At 38.6% G+C, this 19,084-nt stretch overlaps 1 protein-coding gene across 3 annotated transcripts in view; it reads left to right on the top strand.

Annotated features, from left to right (window-relative positions):
- Window positions 1-16,585, top strand: part of DOK5 (docking protein 5) — a 161,406-nt gene extending 144,821 nt beyond the window's left edge. For 2 of the 3 annotated variants that reach the window (XM_043985498.1, XM_043985499.1), the window contains 2 exons: window positions 7,730-7,850; window positions 14,570-16,585. In XM_043985498.1, the coding sequence (XP_043841433.1) occupies window positions 7,730-7,850; window positions 14,570-14,634 (186 nt within the window). In that variant the 3' untranslated portion in view covers window positions 14,635-16,585. The remainder of the gene's footprint in view (window positions 1-7,729; window positions 7,851-14,569) is intronic. The other variant, XM_043985500.1, reaches the window with a different exon arrangement.
- The last annotated feature ends 2,499 nt before the right edge of the window (window positions 16,586-19,084 follow it).

The following is a 19,084-nucleotide window of genomic DNA, read 5'->3' as shown; positions in this document are numbered from 1 at the left end:
TTAATTGATGAACCACAACATTCAGCTGATGCTGCTTAGCAAATGCTACAATTGTATCATTTCCTCCCCACTTTCCAAATTTCTTTAATTCATCAACATATTCTTCAAAAGGGGAGTCATTTACTATAAAAGACTCAAACTCTTGTCTATGGTTAATCATATAAGAAGCAGCTTCTTGTCTGTGTCTGAGATGATTTCTACAGTGACCTTCTAGCTGGTCTGCTAAAGCCCTAAAAAGGCAATTTCCGTCTCCTGATACTTTACGAAGACTGAGTCCCAAAGCATTTAACTGATCAGTGGGATTATCAAATGGGAACTGCCTATTTCCTCTGAACTCTCTTTGCTCTTTAACAGTTGCTATCGTTAGAGTTTTTAGCTTTTTAGCATCTACCTCAGGTCTATCTGAAATCTCTTCACCTATGAATGGTGCAGGCTTTATATGAGAGCAATGAATCCATGAGTCTTTTTCACCAATTTTAATGGCAGTAGGAGTTGTCAATAATACCTGAAAAGGTCCTTCCCAGGCAGGTTGGGTTCCACTGGTTCTCTGAAAATTCTTTACATATATTTTATCTCCTGGGTTGAAGTTATGCAATGAAAAGTCTAATGGGCCTGCCTGGACCACAGCTCCTGCCTCATGGAGTTCACGTAGCCTGGTCTGTAATTCCTGTATATAGGAGGCAACAGAAGTATCACCTCCCACCAGTGATGTATAAACTGGGGAAAAAGTTTTAGCTTGGATAGGAGGGTGACCAAAAAGCATTTCATAAGGAGATATATGAAGTTCTCCCCTTGGTCTACTTCGTAGATAGAATAATGCCAATGGTAGAACATCAGGCCATTTCAAATGGGTTTCAGTACATAATTTGCCAATCATGCTCTTAAGCTCTTTATTCATACGTTCAACTTGGCCTGAACTTTGTGGATGGTAGGGCGTGTGGAATTTTGGAGTCACTCCCAAGAAAGAGTATATTTGGGATAAAATCGAATCAGTGAAATGTGTGCCTTTGTCAGAATCGATGCGGGCTGGTGGGCCAAAACGAGGTACTATCTCTTTAAGAAGAATTTTGGCAACAAAGGCAGCTGTGGCTCGGGGGCTGGGAAAGGCCTCCACCCACCGAGTGAGCTGATCAACTATAACAAGGCAAAATTTATAATGTCCTGCTTTTGGCATAGTAATATAATCAATTTGTAAGTGCTCAAAAGGTGTATATGCTAGAGGACGCCCTCCATAAGCTTTGGCCTTAAAAGCATACTGATTATAAGACTGACATGTGGAACAGCCCGAGCAGATTCGAGATGCTGTATTAGTTACACCTGGTGCTATCCAGGTTCTCTTAATAGAGTCTACAATGCCTTGTGTACCAAAATGGCCTTTTCTGTGAACAGAGAGGCATACCTGGTGGTAGAATTTCCGGGGAAGAAATGGCTTACCTTCCGGAGACACCCAGATGCCATTGATCTGTTTCGCCTTAAATTTCTTTTTCCACTTTTCTACTTCAGAATCGTCATAGGTTAGGTTGGAAGGAATATCCTCAGAAGGTGAAAGGTTAAATACATGTTCAGGAGCTTCTAATGCAGCAAGCTTGGCTGCAGAATCGGCTCGTGCATTTCCCTTTGAAACAGGATCACTATTCCCTGTGTGGGCAGGGCAATGTACAACAGCTAGGGAAGAAGGCAGTTTCAGGGCATCTAAGAGGTCCTTGATAAGGTCCCCATTGGCAATAGCCTTGCCCGAGGATGTTAGAAAGCCTCGTTGACGCCAAATCATACCAATAAAGTGGCATATGCCAAAGCCATATTTCGAGTCAGTAAAAATAGTGGCACTCTTACCTTTGGCTATATTACAGGCCTGTGTAAGAGCCACAAGTTCAGCAGCCTGTGCACTAAAATGGCAAGGCAGAGAAGCTGCCCAGAGGGTGTCATAATCAGAAACTACAGCAGCTCCAGTAAAACGGGTTCCCTCTCTCATAAATGAGGAACCATCTGTATAGAGGACAAGATCAGGATTTTCTAAAGGTGTATCAAAAAGATCATCACGGGGTTTTTCAGCCATATCAACTAAAGAAGCACAGTCATGCAACGGTTCCCCCGAGAATGGTAAATTAGGGAGTAGTGTTGCTGGATTAAGAACTGTGCAGCGTTTTAAAGTGATATTCTCATTACCTAACAGGGTTATTTCATACTTAGCCAGCCTTTGATCTGAAAAGGCTTGTGTCCTGTGACGTAGTAAGAGAGCCTCCACTTCATGAGGGCATTGCACAGTTAGAGGGTTACCTAGGACCAAATCAGAGGCTTTTTCTACCAAAAGGGCTGTGGCCGCCACTGCTCTAAGGCAAGGTGGCACTCCAGCCGCTACAGGGTCCAGCTGAATTGAATAGTAGGCTATAGGGCGTTGGTTAGGCCCCAGTGACTGAGTCAGGACTCCAGAAGCCACCCCCCTTTGTTCATGCACAAAGAGAGTGAAAGGCTTACTATAATCTGGTAGTCCCAGGGCAGGTGCTGATAACAAGGCCCGTTTTAATTCTTTTATGGCTGAGAGATGCTGGGGATCCAACTGTAAAATGTCTGGAACAGAACTTTTTGTAAGAGCTATGAGAGGTTTAGTAATTTCACCAAAAGAGGGTATCCATTGTCTACAGTACCCAGCTGCTCCCAGAATGGCTCTTAATTGCTTCTTAGTAGAGGGGGCAGAAAGTTGTTGAATGGCCTGGACTCTCTTAGAAGAGACAGAGCGAGTTCCAGCAGCCAAAATAAATCCTAAATATTCTACCTGGGGCAAACACCATTGTACCTTTGTCTTGGAAACCTTGTGTCCTCTCTTGTGCAGCTCCAGCAGTAAGTGACGGCTATCTTCCTGACAAATTTCAGCATTAGGAGAGGCCAAAAGTAAGTCATCTACATATTGTACTAGTGTGGAGCTTTTAAAGGTAATAGAGGCCAGATCCTGCTGTAAAATTTGGGAAAATAATGTAGGACTGTCTACAAATCCCTGTGGGAGTCTAGTCCAGGTCCACTGTCTATTTTTCCAGGTAAAAGCAAATAAATATTGGAAGTCCTCATGTACTGGTATGGAGAAAAAGGCAGAGCAGAGGTCTACCACTGTGAAACATGTAGATTCATAGGGAATGGAAGAAAGTATGGTAGAAGGGGAAGCCAATATAGCATGTCTAGGGATAACATAATTATTAATTGCTCTAAGATCTTGCACAAAACGATAAACAGGTTTACCATCTGGCCCAGGCTTGGGTTTTTTAACTGGCAAAATGGGAGTATTGCATGGAGAGTGATGACATGGAATAATAATACCCTGGCTTTTCAAAGCCTCAATTATAGGTGTGATCCCTTCTATTGCTTCCCTAGACAATGGATACTGTGGAATGGAGGGGGGTGGTCCCCCCTTAACTTTAAAGGTAACAGGTATGGCAGACTTAAGGAGCCCCACCTCATTAGGGGATGAGGCCCATAAAGACTCAGGAATGTCAGAGGGGATTTTGGATACCTCCCCTGCTGTTCCTTGAGCTTCTGTAAGTAAAATTGGTAATAAATGAACAGTATCCTCTGGCAATTGTAGGGAGACACCCCCATCTGGAGCACAAGATATGGTTGCTCTAAGCTTACAAAGGAGATCACGACCTAATAAATTTACAGGGGCATCAGGCATGAGTAAAAATGAATGTTCTACTGTTAAGGGCCCCATAGATACCATGCGAGGATTCAATTTTGCCACTCTCTGGCTCTTTCCTGAGACTCCTACTACATTTAAAAATCCTACAGGTCTACACCCAGCATCTGGTTTGCTTATTAATACTGATTTAGAAGCTCCTGTGTCTAGTAAACAGTCATAATACGTGTCCCCTACTTTGAGGGTCACATGAGGTTCATTACTCTGGGGAGGTGAATGAACTGGCACAAGCGCATTCAAAAAATCCAGATCTGGGAATATGTTGCTTTCATTATCTTTGTTCCATTCCTCCCCTTCCTCTTGTCAATCCTGTGCCCCCCTTTGAGGGAGTCCATGGTTACCCTGATTCTGGTTCTGTCCTTCTGTTCCTCCCTGATAGGGTGTACGGTTATCCTGATACTGTCTCTTTGTATCCCCCTGAAAAGATTTATATCCATTTTGATTCTGCCTGTAATAAGGGTTATAATTACTCCGGTTGTTTCCTTTCTGATAGAAGTTTCCAAAATTATTTCGATTTCCCCCAAAGAATTCCTCAAGGCTCTCGGTCATTGTCCTCTTAAGGTCTTGTTTTCTAGTTCTACATTCCCTCAAGAAGTGTCCTTGTTTTTTGCAGTACTCACAAAATTTAGGGGGTTGATAACGATTTTCAATTTTCCAGTTTCTCTGCCCTGTTGTTTCCTGTACTGGAGCTAAAATGTCCTGTCTGTTCCTTTCTTCTCTCTCATTTCCTTCGTAAATATATGTTGCTATTTCTTTAAGTCTGTCAGGACTCAAACTATTCCACCCAGGACATTGCTTTTTAAAATATTTCCGAATTTCTGGTAATGACTGGTTTACAAAATGAGAGCAGATAATATGGGCGTCTCTACTGTCTAATGGGTCTAGTCTAGCATATTGCCTGGCATACTTACACAGCCTGTCATAAAATCTATTAGGTCTCTCATCAGGTCCCTGAACTATATCTATAAATTTTTGCCAGTTATCAGTCTTTCTAATACAGGATTCCATTGCCTTCAGCAATGTTTCCCTTGCATCTTTCAACATATCAAAATGCTCAGGGTTATTGGGGTCCCAGTCAGGGTCTTGAATAGGCCACCCAATATCAACCTTTCCCGTGGCTTCCAGGCTGTTTGCTGCAGCTACTATATCTGCTCTTTCTCCTGGGGACAATATTATTTCCATAAGGTCAGTAACATCATTCCAAGTGGGCTGATATGCTCTAAAAATTGCTCTAAACTGCCTGATAACTGCTGTGGGATCTTCATCAAATTTAGGAGTGCTTTGTCCCCATAAAGCCAAATCCTTGGGTGTAAAAGGTGTGTATTGTCTGAGCTTACGTATAGTACCTTTTTGACCATGGGTGAGGATCTCTTGAAGGGGAAAAATTTTTACTTTCTCTGTCTCCTCTACAGGGAAATCATTTCTTTCTTTCTTTATTTGTTTGTTTTGCATGGAGGAAGTAGAGGGTGAGGGAATAAGAGTTGGGTCATTTGGAATTTCAGTCTGAATGGCCTTGGATTTAGTTGTTCTGTTGGGCATTTCGGTTAGGCAGGCCATGTCTGTCTGCCAGTCTATCGTTTCAGTTTGGGTGGCAGACTCAGATGTAAACTGGGGCCTGGATTTTCCTCGTTTTATATTTTTAGTATGATAATTTTCACTTGCTCTGGCCCAGATTTTCCAATAACGTAAATGTTCAGGTGGACATCTACTTAGGGTTCTTTGCAAATGCCTCAATGTTTGGGGATCAAATGACCCATATTTGGGCCATTCTTCCTGTAATTCCTCATGCCACATAAAACACAGTCTGATAAGCTCTCCTCTGGTCATGGTTGTATTTAGTCTAAGTTTTCCCTCATTCCAATCCATAAGTAGCTTTCCTAATGGGGAATCCCAGGGAATCATCTTTATTCTAACATTATCTAGGACATGCCAAATTCTCCATACCACACCAAAAAGCCCCACAAAACCACAAAGAGTAATAAAAATATATTCAAGTTCAAGCTGGCCAACATCTTTGATTAGTGAAGGTAAAGCTAGAAAAGGGGTACTTAGGGTGTTTAAAAGATCCATTTGAAATTTAAAATAGCCTATACTTGGTAGTTCTTTCCAATTTAAGGGGACAAGGGAGGGGAAATCTTACCCAATCAGAAGATCAGAAGATGAACGTTCGGTTTTCCTCTTCGTGGTCAGCCAAACTGTGTAATTTAAGATTCTAAATGTGGATTCTAATGTGTTCCCCCAGTTTGGGGGAAACTGACTAAAAATCACTGATAAAACAAGTTTAGGGTTTTAAGGGTTTATTGGAAAATAGAAAGAAAAAGATTGAGAACAGAATTCTAACAGTCTGGCATTCCTATCTTTCCTCAAATCTCCTGTGAAGTCCTCTGCCGCCACCACCATCAAGTCCGGAAGCCAAAAGGGCCTGCGCTCCCTGCGCAGGCTCCCTTTCCTCCTTCCTGTCTCCTCCCAGACCATAGGAGGCTCCTCCAGTTGATTGGCTGGTAGACTTGATAGACAGCACCCATGAGCAAGCGTCATTTCCTGACGCCAAGGAAAAGCCACAATGCCTCTGAGGCATTTTCCTCATGGTGGAGCTCTCCACAGCAAGTCTCCAGTAGGTGGCGTCATTCCAATCATTACACATTTCATAACTATTTTTAATTTTTCATGTGCTATCATAAGATGAATGAATAATATCACAGTGTCTTTGAAGACAAGGATCCTGGACTAGATTATCTCTTGAGTTTCCTTCAGGCTTTGTGCTAATTTTCACTTTCATGCTTATTTTACATACAATCTCCTCCCTTCCCCTTGTCATTCATCCATATCCATGCTTCTCCTTTAAGGCCTAGACTTAATAAAGGGCTAGAAATCCTCCAAGAACCTTTTCTCAAATGCTTAGACAACCTCCACCCCCAATTTTCTTCTTCTTTTTTTTTTTTTTGAGTGCCTACTCCACAATGGTGCCACATAACTTAGCACTTGATTCTATACCATCAATGCTCTCTGGTTATTTCATAAGCTTTAGTTTTGTGTCCCTAATGAGACTGTCACACTGGGAGTTCATATAATGATTGATTGCATAGTACTTTATCCCATGAATTTTTCATATTTTAATTTGCATTATATTTCCCTGTAAATATACTTACTACATGCCCTCACCCTAGAGCCATAATGAACATATTTTTACCTCAGACAAATGAATTGAGGTTCCTCATGCATGGTTCACCAGGAATGTGGCCTTAGAGAGAGCAGACATACCCTGAAAACCCCCAAAGTTTCTAATGTCTTAAAGCGCATCTACCACCAAAGGTTAATATGGGCAGAAAAAAAGGGAGGGCATTGGCCATAGGATGGGCAGGATAATAAGTCAGTAACTTGAGACAGCTGGGCAGGAGGCAAAGGGTATGATCTTAGGATCATAGTTGAAGGGACTTCAAAGGTCTTCTAATCCAACCCCTTCATTCTAAAGATGAAGCCCTGGGGAGCTTTATGGAACTAGCTCCTGCTTCCAAGGTCACAAAGGTAGTAAGCCTCAAAGATGGGATATGACTATGGCTCTTCTGGGTTCAAAGTTGCAAACCAGGGCTCTTTCCACTGTGCCAGGCTGCTTTCTAGTCTGTTAGTTAGTCAGATGGCTGATGAGTCGCAACAGAGAAGATGAGCAGGTGAGGGAGAATTTCAGTACATAAGGACTGATGGTACCATTGGATCAAATACTCTCCAAATGTGCTGTTAATGCCTTCTAAATTTTCTGCATTGGGGCAAACCTCAGCTACTTCCTATAGTTATAGACCTTGTAGCATAAGAGGATTTTGAAAGGAAAGGGATTTAAAAAATACTTTTGCCCAACCATCTGGCAAGTCATAACTAATCAGGGCTTAGTTTCTTCTTAGTTTCCTGTAAAACAGGAAAGGAATTGCCTCAGTAAGCCTTGAAGGTCTCTTCGCAGATCTAGATGTTTCTTTGGGTATAATTTCTACTCTTTCAGAGAGTACTTCTCAGAAACCTTGTCATTCACAGCCTACTTTCTCTTCCCCACAGCTCCAAATGAAGATGAGTGAGCGAGCTGTCTCACTCAGCACTATGGTGCCCCTCCCCCGCAGTGCCTACTGGCAGCACATCACTCGGCAGCACAGCACTGGCCAGCTGTACAGCTTACAAGGTGAGCAGGCCCAGGGGAGACACTGCAGGTGTTACACCTCTCTTAGTGTAGCTCAGGGTATCATTTACCTTCTTGGTTGCCATGAGTCTTCTGTTGACTCATTTATACTTTGCTGAAACCTACCTAGATATTCTACCTATTCTGAAAGTTATTCCATCAAAATAGCAAATATGTTCAGCCTGGAATGATCTATTCTTCATGAAGTTTGAACTTTGAATGAACATTGATTCTTTTCCCAAATACTTACAAATAATTGATTTAATAATAATAATAATGTTGGCAGAACTAGAATGTATGTAATAATCCAGAGTTTGCATATACACAGTGTTTTTGAAAATAAGGTCAACACTTCTCTATCATAAGATGACAGATTTAGAACTTGGAGGGGGCTTAGAGGTCATTTAGTCCAGCCCTCTCTTTGATATATGAGGTAGGTGGGGACTAGAAATGACGAAATGACCAGCTCAAGATCAAACAAGTTGTAATCACAGCCAGGATTAGAGCCCAGCCCTTCTAACAATTGATGCTTCAATTCCATAGCCCCATTTGTGTTCATGATCTCTAACTTAGTAAGAATTATTTATTTTGGAGTCAGAAGACCTGGGTTTGAACTCCTGTTCTATCATTTACTACCTATATAATCTCAAGTAACTCCCAGCCTTGCTGGGTCCTCACCTTCTTCATGCATAAAAGAGGATTGGACTAGATGACCTTTAAGGTCCTTTACATCTCTGAATCTATTATCCAGGGAGCTTAATAATGTATGCCAGTTCTTTCAGTAGCATAGGATGTGTAGTATTTTAAGGACTTGTCATTTTAATTTATTGAGGGGGCATCTGGGTGTTTGTCTCACCATTTTATTTGCCCTTTTTATCTCCTTTCAACTCCATAGTATCCATTTTGTTTTTATTCCTTGTAATTGACAGATCATCCTCAGAAGAGGAAAGAGAAGCAAAAAGAGTTGAACATTTCTGTGGCCTTGTTTTGTTATCATTGGCCTCTTCACCTCCCAAGGAGCAATCCTAAACATATTTTGTACTTCACATCTTTTCCAAAATATTTACCCTCAACAAAATCATCCTCCCCTTTTTGTTGCTCAGAACCATTACTTTTCCTTCCTAGTCTGAGTTAATTATAGCCATTAGCACTATAGGCATGATTCTGACAGGATGGTATTATTCTTTCTTAGCCATTTTCGATTACTTTCCCTTGTTTACATATTCTATACAAGCCATCTTAAATCTGAGATAGCAATTTCTGTGTGAAGCCACATCAGTATCCTTAGACAGTTCTCCCTTTCCCTCCTCATAGAAATCTTTTTTTATAGTGCAGTGAGGTGGCACAGTAGATAAAATGCCATGCCTGAGGACAGGAATACTCATCGTCCTGAGTTCAAATCTGGCCTCAGACACTTGCTAGCTGTGTGACCCTGAGCCAGTCACTTTAATCTGTTTGCTTCAATTTCTTTATCTGTAAAATCAACTGGAGAAGGGAATGGAAAACTACTCTGTTATCTTTGTCAAGAAAAACCCAAAATGGGGTTATGAAAAGTCAGACATGACTGAATAAAAAAGACAACATTTTTTATGTCTTAAGAATTTCATTTTTGAGAGCTTCTGTCATTCTTTTTGGGCTGTTTCTCCTGTAGAATTTTTACCTGCTATTTATAATTCATGTGAAGTCTTTGAAATATGTGTTCCCAACATATAGTATCCTAATAATATCCGGCATTCCTCTACTGTCATGAATTCTAAGATAAACCAGGTATTGTAGGCAAGGTTCCTATTGTCTCAACTTCAGCAACTACTTCCTTCTTTTTGATCAAAATCAGGTCCAGACTTAAAAAGCAGTTCCCCTTGTCACTTCCTTCATTTTCTACAGAATGAGATCATAATTGAGGTCAGTCAAGAATTTCTCAACTGCTGGAGAGAGAGAGAGAGAGAGAGAGAGAGAGAGAGAGAGAGAGAGAGAGAGAGAGAGAGAGAGAGAGAGAGAGAGAGAGAAATATGTCCGGTGGTTAAAGCTCTCAGTCACTACTCATTCAATGCTCCAATTTAGGTTTGTATTCTGAACTAATCTGAATTAATCCTGTCCATGTGGTCAATATAATTTCTATTTTACCCTTCATTGACTTTTACTCAAATGCTTTTCCTATCTTATTCTCTCTTCAAGTAGCTGAATTTCCTCACAGGATTACATTTAATATATAATGCTACTTTCTTATCTTTTAAAAAAATCTCAGGGTCAGCTAGGTGGCACAGTGGATAGAGCACTGGCCCTCGATTCAGGAGTACCTGAGTTCAAATCCAGCCTCAGACACTCGACACTTACTAGCTGTGTGACCCTGGGCAAGTCACTTAACCCCAATTGCCTCACAAAAAACAAAACAAAATAAAACAAAATCTCATTTATTTAGCATATCACAATTTTTCTAAAATTAATAAATATATCATTTATTATAATCAAATATAAATTATTTTAGTTTTGTGCCTTTATTTCTGAATATATAATCCCTCCTTCCTTACTCAGTGTCCCATCACCTGGAACAAGGAATAAGAAAGAGAAAAACATAGCAGTTTAGCAAAAGTAACTAATACATTAGTCAAGTGTGACAGTATAGGCAGTGTTCCACACCCATAGTTGCTCACCTCTACAAAAAAGGGAGCCAAGTGCATTTTTTCATCTCTTCTAAGCCACACTTTATCATTATAATTATACTGCAAATCAGGTTTGTTTTGTTATTCTTTCCATTTAAGTTGTTTTAATCATTGTATATATAGTTTTCTTTCCTGTGCACAAACATAATGAGCTGTTCTATTGACTTTAAGTAGTGTATACTCTTCTGAATTCACATTTTAGTCATTAGTACCATCACACTAAGTCTCAATACTACCTATGAAGCCACATTTCCCTCCTTTCATCTGTAGCTCACCCTCTTTGTTACCCATGCTCAATGAAAGCACATATGGACATCTGAGGGTTTTATTATTCTTTCTTTTCTTTGTTATTACAACTTATGAATAATGGGTTCTTCTGCTTCCTATGCTGTACCTATTTCTCTCTATAATATCTGACTTGCCAGATACACCTGGACAGTTTCCTCCTCCCCATTTTTGGTTTAAAGTCCTCTTGATCAGATTCTGAAGATATTAGTCAAGTATATTTTTTACTGCCAACCTCACTCTCACCTCCATTAGGTTGGTTCAGGAAGTCTCTAGGAAAGAGCCCATTATTCTTATATTTTAAACCATGGTTCAAAACCACAAACCCCATTCTCAGTCATAATCTTTTCAGCTATGTATTCACTTTTGAAATCTGCCTGTGTCTTTCCAAGTCCCTTAATGTAATTGGATGTGCTAATGAAAACTTCACCTGTGACCTTACAGGCTTCTGTTATTTGCCCAAGACTTCATGATTTTTAGCAATGTTATCAAAGTTCCTACTGGTGATATAATTTGTCTCCTCATCAATCACCAAGAAGCAGTAGTGGTTGTCAGGTTTGACAGGTCTTAGATACATCCTCTGAAGACAGCAGATCTTTCTTTTAATTTGTCAGGTCGACAAATAGCTGCCCTGGTACCCCTCAGCAGGTAGGCACCAATTACCACTACTCCTCTATGCTTTCCGTGACCATTGCTAGATGACCTCTCACCTGATGGGACATGTGGATCACGTAATTATTCCACACAGTACAAAAAGTTGCCATTTAAGATGATTTACCTCTCCCATCATGCCTCATTTTAGTTCCAAATCTTCAGTGGTCCTTATTCTTCCCATCTCCCTTCTGTCACATTCTTTAATTGTCCAGCTTCCCAACATGACTTAGGATTCCCCCCTTTCTCCTATCCCTTTTTCTCCTTTGTTTACTTCCCAAAGCTTTTCTTCTAACATTTCAAGAAATCTTGAGAATAGAAGTATGTTCTAGTCCTTTCACCTTTTGTAGGATTAAGACTAATGTACACTTTTTCATATATAGGTTTACCTGATATGGGTAAAACATATTCATTGTACTCTCTGTAGGTAATTATAAAGGATCTCTTTTAATTGTTGTTTACTTGTGTCTAACACTCACAGCAGATTCCTTGTTTGGTCAATGTTTTGCCTATTTGGGAGGGTCTCAAGTGAGTCTTGTAATTGAGTAATGGGGGGCTTCACTTTTTTTTGCAATGTAAAGTGCAGCTGCCTTGATTGCCAAAGAGTATTTTTATGCTGAGCCCTAATGGAAACAACAACAGTCCCAATTCTTAAATGAGAATTCAATTATCAGCCAGGTGCTAACTAAATTTAATTACCCTCCTCATTCCTCCTTTTCTGCCTAAGCTTAGATCCCTCTTGCTGAATAGTAACTCCTTGTTCAATAATTCAGTATTTCAAAAGTTATTTGGAGCTAGAAGGGATTTCATAGGCCATCTAGTGCAATGCTCTCATTGTACACATGAGGAAACTTACACCCAGGGAGGTTAAATGACCAGCATACGCAGAGTATTACCCTCTCCTAACACAGGAAATAATTATTCAACATCTGAGTTCAAAGGATCCATCATTTCACTGAGATCAGTACTCCCTCTACTTGAATTAAATTTGGCTTTGTGATTATGGAAAAGCTGAATTGGCATTCCTTCATTTAACATACACTTACACTAACAGTACTTTACATATGGTTAAGTACTTAGTAAGTAGAGTAATATAATTGCAGGATCCAAAGAGATCATTTAGTTCAACCTCTTCCTTTTATAGATTAGGAAATAGGATTATTGAATGAATTGATGAATGAAGTCACTTTATTTCTCAGCTCATCAGTTTTCCAGTCTGTAAAACAAGGAGTTTGACCTAGATGAATTTTAAGGCTCTTTCCAGAATTTAGATTCTACAATCTGTAATTCAGTTATTGTAAGAGAGTAGAAAAGATGCAAAGAAAAAAAAACAAAAAGCCTACCTACTTTTCTTTCCCTGAGTGAATAGTTCATTGAAAATCTGACTGAATAAAAACAACAAATAATTGCTAGCATTAGTGTATCATTTTCTGATTGGCAAAGCACTTTACTGCCATGATCTCATTTGGTTCTTTGAACAGCTCTGTGAGGTAAATGCTGTTATTATCTCTACTTCTACAAATGAGGAAACAGATTCAAAGAGGTCAAGTGACTTGCTCACAATTACACCGTTATTAAATATCTTAGGCAGGATTTGAATCCAGGTCTTCCTAAATCAATAAGTACTGCAGCCCTTATATTGGCATATAGCCCTGCCTCAACTTATTTCACATTCATCCATTCAGGATACTACTTACACAGTCACAGACCCAGACACACACAGAGACATACACATGTGCACACACTGTCTCTAACAGCTTAAAATTAATAAAGCTTAAACATGCACTAAGATTTTGGGGTCACATTAGAGAGAACACATCCTACAAATGAGACACATTTACTCTATACACTACCCTTCCTCACAAGCTTTTAGGAAAAAATGCTTTTCTAATGCATTAACCAAGCAAAGAAGAAGAACCCATGGAGATAAGCAAATTGATAGAGTAATGCCCAGAACCATATCAGCTGATGAGTTTGGAAAGCTATCGCTTCTGACGTTTCTGACATTTATCCTGGCTATCTGATATTTGTTGATATATTTCTGATTGGCTTCCATGGCGAGTCTGAGGAATAACACAGGAAGTTACTTATCCAGGCACCTTTTAGGAAAGTTTCAATCTTGAATAAAAACTGAGTCTATTTCCCCACAATTCTAGTCATAGAGAGCCATCTGCTGGTTAACTTGGGGATTTGTGTTTTATTTTATTTTTTCCATGGAAGACAGGATGGCATAGAGCTTATCTAACCTATGTCTTGTCTATATCATGCCTAACAGATTAGCTAACTGGAAGAAATCTTTGGACATTTCATAGCCATAGCCAGTGAATGTATGAAATGGAATGCTTAGATATCCACAAGTAACTTGTAAGATTGCCAGATTTCAGATGTAACATGAAGCAGTAGAATCATAAGATTTACAGCTAGAAGGGACTTCTCCAAATGACATTTTATGGTCGGTGAAACTGAAAGGGAAAAGTGCCTTCATGTACAAGTGGTATATTAGCAGAACCAGGGTTTAAAACCAAACCCTTTGACTCTCCATCCAGGGCTTTTGCTTTGATCCCCCTCTTGTTGAAAGATTATATTATGTCAATGAGATAGAATACAATGAAAGGCAGGATTGGGGAATGTATATCTGTCCTGGCTTGATAATTAACTAGCTGTTTGACTTTTGGTCACTCTCCTCCCTGGGAGTTAATATACTCACCAGTATGATGAAGTCCTCTACCTATAAGACTGTTAGAATCTCTGTTTTGAAAGGTACCTCTATTTCTAGATGGAGCTAGGTGGTATAATGGTGAGAATGCTGGACTTTGAGTCAGGAAGACCTGAGTTCAAATTTGGCCTTGGACACTTACTAGCTATGTGACTCTGGTCAAATAATTTTAAAAACCCACAACTTTCTGCCTCGGTTTCTTTATCTATAAAATGAAGATAATAATATTACCCACTTCCCAGGGCTGTTGTGAGAATAAAACAAAATACTATTTGTAAAGCACTTAGCACAGTGCCTGACACATAGTAGGTACTTAATAAATGGTTTTAATCTCTAATAGTCTAAGGCTCTCTGATTTTATAAATGGATTGTTAATTTTAACCATCATTTTTTAATTCTTTTTGGACAAGATGGTTCAAGTCCTCTGAAGCTTCACCGAACAGAAACTTTCCCTGCCTACCGATCAGAACACTGATAGAGGCTACAGTGGTTCTTGGAAACGCTTGTGATTTGTCAGCCAATGGACCAACTCGGAGGAAAAACAAAGCAAGGCAGCAAAAGAGCAGGGACAAAAAATGAAAATGAAATACTGGCTAATTTGCTATGATTTCCAAGTTCTGCAATATATACATATCAATTTTTTACCTTTGCCAAAATGAAATCTGCTGTATAGATATGGAATCCTTGTTTCAGAGTTTACAGATGGACAGAAAATGAGTTATATCATATCACTGATTGGTTTTGTATGATAGATACTGTGTTCTTAGCAAATATCTGAATTTGTCTTTGTAGATTGTTGTGACTTTGCTTTCATCAGTTTTAACTGTACTATGGTCCATGCCAACAAATATCTGGCTTGTACTTCTTGTATGTTGTGCTTCACAGTTTCTAAAACTGTTGTTCAGGTTAGTTATCAGGAACCACACTTTATTAAATGACTGGCAAATAAATTATCTGACCTGCTCTTCATAGATCAAGCTTTGTTCGGAAATGACATTTTCCAAGGACTCTGTCAAGTGACATTTATGGGGTTGCATTTTTTAAAAGCTTTTACTTGGTTTAGAACATCTTCATAAAAGATTTTAAAATAAAACATCATTATTCACCCACATGGCCTCTTGCATTCAGTAATGGAACATCCTTTTTATGTGTATTCAGTGAGCCTACACATGATGTGATGGGTTTAAAAAAAATAACCCTGCCTTATTTGCACTAAGCAGAAATCTGCATTAAGTGGGGCTATAATTCCTGTAGCCAAACCCAGACCTGGACCAAAGTTTTAGAAGCTGACATGTCTCTGGAAATTCAAAAAATAGGTGAGTAACTACTTGTGATACTATATACTCTCATTCATGTCCAAGTACATTTATTAGATAAAACTAAAGAAATTAAGTAGTTTAGCTTTTCTTTCTCATGGATCTTATAAAAGATTAATTTTTCATGAAGTTTTCCAAATGACTTGTGGTACTGGTTAAACTCCAAAAAAACTTATTAATGTTCAATAATAAATCAATTCCTATTTATATGTCACCTTAAGATTTACATACATTTTTGCTTACAATGACCCTGTGAAGTTTGCAGTATAAGTATTCATGCCCCCATTTTACAGACGAGGAAACTGAGGCCTTCTGATGTCGTGGCTTGTTTATGTCATTACATTCAATGTGGTTAGCTTTTAATATTAGAATCTAAGTCAAAACAAATGCATCCTGGCTCATAGTCTAATGTTCTTTTCCCCATTACAACATATTGACTCTTTACCAAGCTCAGAAAATTTTATGAGGTGATGTACTCTGATCTGAATTACTTGGCACTGCCAAGGATTTTGAGTAGCAATGTATTCATTTTTGTCAATGTATTAAACCATTATTTTGTATTTCTGCTCACTATCTCCTACAATATCTTCTTGAACATTTTGAGCCAAGATGTTGCTCACTTCCCACCCTTTCCCCCACTCTTATTACACCCTTCCACACCCCCACCCTTTGTCACATAATCGTAGTTCTTTTCTAAAATATTTAGTTCAGTACATGCTTTTCATTCTAGACATTTCCCTACCTCAATTCCATTGTTTTTATTACTAGAGTATCCCTAAAGAGGAAGTCACTGTTTTTCAGGGGATGAGTAGCAAAGGGAATTAAAGTGGGAGGTTAAGTAATAAGAATAAAAGTAAACATATAATTGAAAATTAGATAAAGTAAAAATTGCTGAAGCAGTTCTAAAGTTAATATTGATGCAAAGGAATATTGCTGATTTTTGAACTACAAATGAGGATTGAGTTTGGTTTTAGAAGAAAAAAATCTTTACAGGAGAGTGTCAAAGTTTAATTATGCAATATGAATATTTCACATTATTTTGTTAGCATGGTCACATTGCTTATGATAAAATACTTCAAGTGCCAAGATAATAAAAACTTACTGAATGAATGGATGAATAAATGAATGATTGAATATTATCATTATGATTATTATTTCCTTGCAAATTCCAGCATTTCCTCATCTTAATAGACAGTGTAATGAAATCCTAGAGCTAAAGAACTTCTAGTCTGGTAGCCAGCCTTCTCCAAAAGAAACTCTCTGAACTTAGGTTGGTCTTTGGTGTATCAATAATATCCCAAGTCTTTCCTGGCAGGTCTGCCAGATCACACATTCAACTGGCATGACCTTAAAGGATCCCAGATCAGCTCCTCCTTTCCACAATAAGGTCCAAGAGGTTACAGTAAAAGTCTTAAGAAATTTTAGAAATGTCAATTGTTGACCTTAAACAAGGGGGAATAGAGTTTGAGGTTTGTGGTTTCATTTTAATTCAATGAAATTTGAAATCTGAATGGTAAGGAATAATATATGCGTGAAAGAAGGCATTTTCCAAAGCTATTTTACAAATACATGTAATTCAAAGAAAATCCTGAAACACACATGCAGAAATGGCAGATCAACTGAAAAATCCTTGAGCAGAAACAACACATTGTCTTAGTCTTTAAACAGTTGATATTTCAATCTTAGTTACATATTTGGAAGGAGAAGATTTGTTTGGAAAGGCTTCTTCTGCAGCTCTCAGAGGCTCATTTCAAACTAAATCTTGTCATTTAAAAATGATGCTGTTTATGCTGTTCATTACAAAAACAATGAACATTTTGTAAGAGCATCTTTTTTTTTTTTTAAGATGAAGTTAAGCATCATTCTGTTTCTGATAGAATCTTGAGTATCACTTTTAAGGGGAGTGTGATAGAAGATAATGGACCACAAAGATTTAACAGGGTCTAAAGGTCAGTTTTAACTAAACCTTTTCCATCAACTTCTTCTGTTTTGGACTGGGGCCCACCTTTGCTTTTTGCATCACTCTTGTGAATAAGAGGGTTGTTGATTTGTGAGGGCTTTTAGAAGAACGTGTGTGGCAACCTAATTCTCTGTAAACAGCTCTAGTGCAGGGGGAGGAGCACTGTGTTTGAAGCCCAGAGGAAGTCAGTTTGTGTTTTTTCAACTTATTACCTGTGTAGAACCTTGGGCAAGTAATACTCCTTTGCATTAGTTTCCCCTTCTGTAAAATGAAAGGGCTAGATTAGATCAGAGGATCTTTAACTGTTTTGTGTGTATTATACTCCTTCGATTATCTAATTAAGACTGAAACCCTTCTCAAACATATGCTGTAAATGCATAAAATAAAATCCATAACATTATAAAGAAAATAAAGTATATAGAAATGAAGTTATTAATTTTTTTTAAAGTACATTGACCTCAGGTTAAATACTCCTGGATTAAATGATCCTTTCCTGGTTGGAGGGAAGAGAAAAGCACATTAATCTGTAAATAAAATACCATATTCCCTTTGTGGTACAACTTGAGAAAAGGATGGTGTAGTGATGCAACTGGATGAAGATGATTACATTGTTGAAACATAATACAATGTTCCCAAGTATTTTTTTCCCTTTTGCCTGGTAAATTAAAGCCATTTCTTAATTATTTTAAGTTTAAAAAAAGAATTGGGGCAGCTAGATGGTGCAGTGGATAGAGCACTGGTCTTGGAGTCAGGAGTACCTGAGTTCAAATCCGACCTCAGACAGGTAACACTTACTAGCTGTGTGACCCTGGGCAAGTCACTTAACCCCAATTGCCTCACTAAAAAAAAAAAAAAAGAATGATTCTTACAAATGATGTGTTGTTATTTACCTGTTTACATTATTTCTCTATCTCTAAACTCTTGGTGGCCTTATCATCAGTTTCCATAGATTCAATTTCACTTATTCTGATGACTCCCATATTTAAATGTCCAGCTGTGTATTTTCTGAACTCTAATCATGTACCTCATATTGCCTGCTGGGCATCTTAATGTGAATAATTGTCAACCTCTCCAATTCAACACGTCTAAAACTAATCCTTTTTATCTTTCCCTCTAAACCTTCATTTTCTTTTACCTTTCTTTTTCTTTGCAGGGTATCACTATTCTTTCAGCCAAGAAGTGATGCTCAGCTCTTCACTCTCATTCACTCATGATATCCAATCATTTGCCAAGTCTCATCAATTCTATTTCCTCCACATCTGTCCTTTTCTCTTTAGTCACATTACAATCTCACTAAAATTCAGGCTCTTCCTCCTCACCTCTGTGTCTAGCTTCCTTTTTTCTCCTTTAAGGAATGCCATGTATTTTAACACACAAATACATACATACCCCATCACTAATATATTTATTGTATTCAGATCCTGTATTTAGTTATCTGTGCACATGTTTTATCTCCCAATAGAATTCAAAGCACTTGAGGGAAGGGTATGTTTGTATTACTAATGCCCATCACCTAGTAGACCCTTAAAAAGTGATAGTTGATTAATTGTTTGATCAAAATGACACCTGACCATTTGATATCTATCAGTAATCAGCTGACTTCAATAAGAGTTCTACACATTGAGCTCTCCTCAATGGGTGAGTAATAT

This window comes from Dromiciops gliroides, chromosome 2 (assembly GCF_019393635.1).
Source record: "Dromiciops gliroides isolate mDroGli1 chromosome 2, mDroGli1.pri, whole genome shotgun sequence".
NCBI lineage: Eukaryota > Metazoa > Chordata > Mammalia > Microbiotheria > Microbiotheriidae > Dromiciops > Dromiciops gliroides.
The sequence above is the reverse complement of the archived record's forward strand: the minus strand, read 5'-3'. Positions and strand labels throughout refer to the sequence as shown.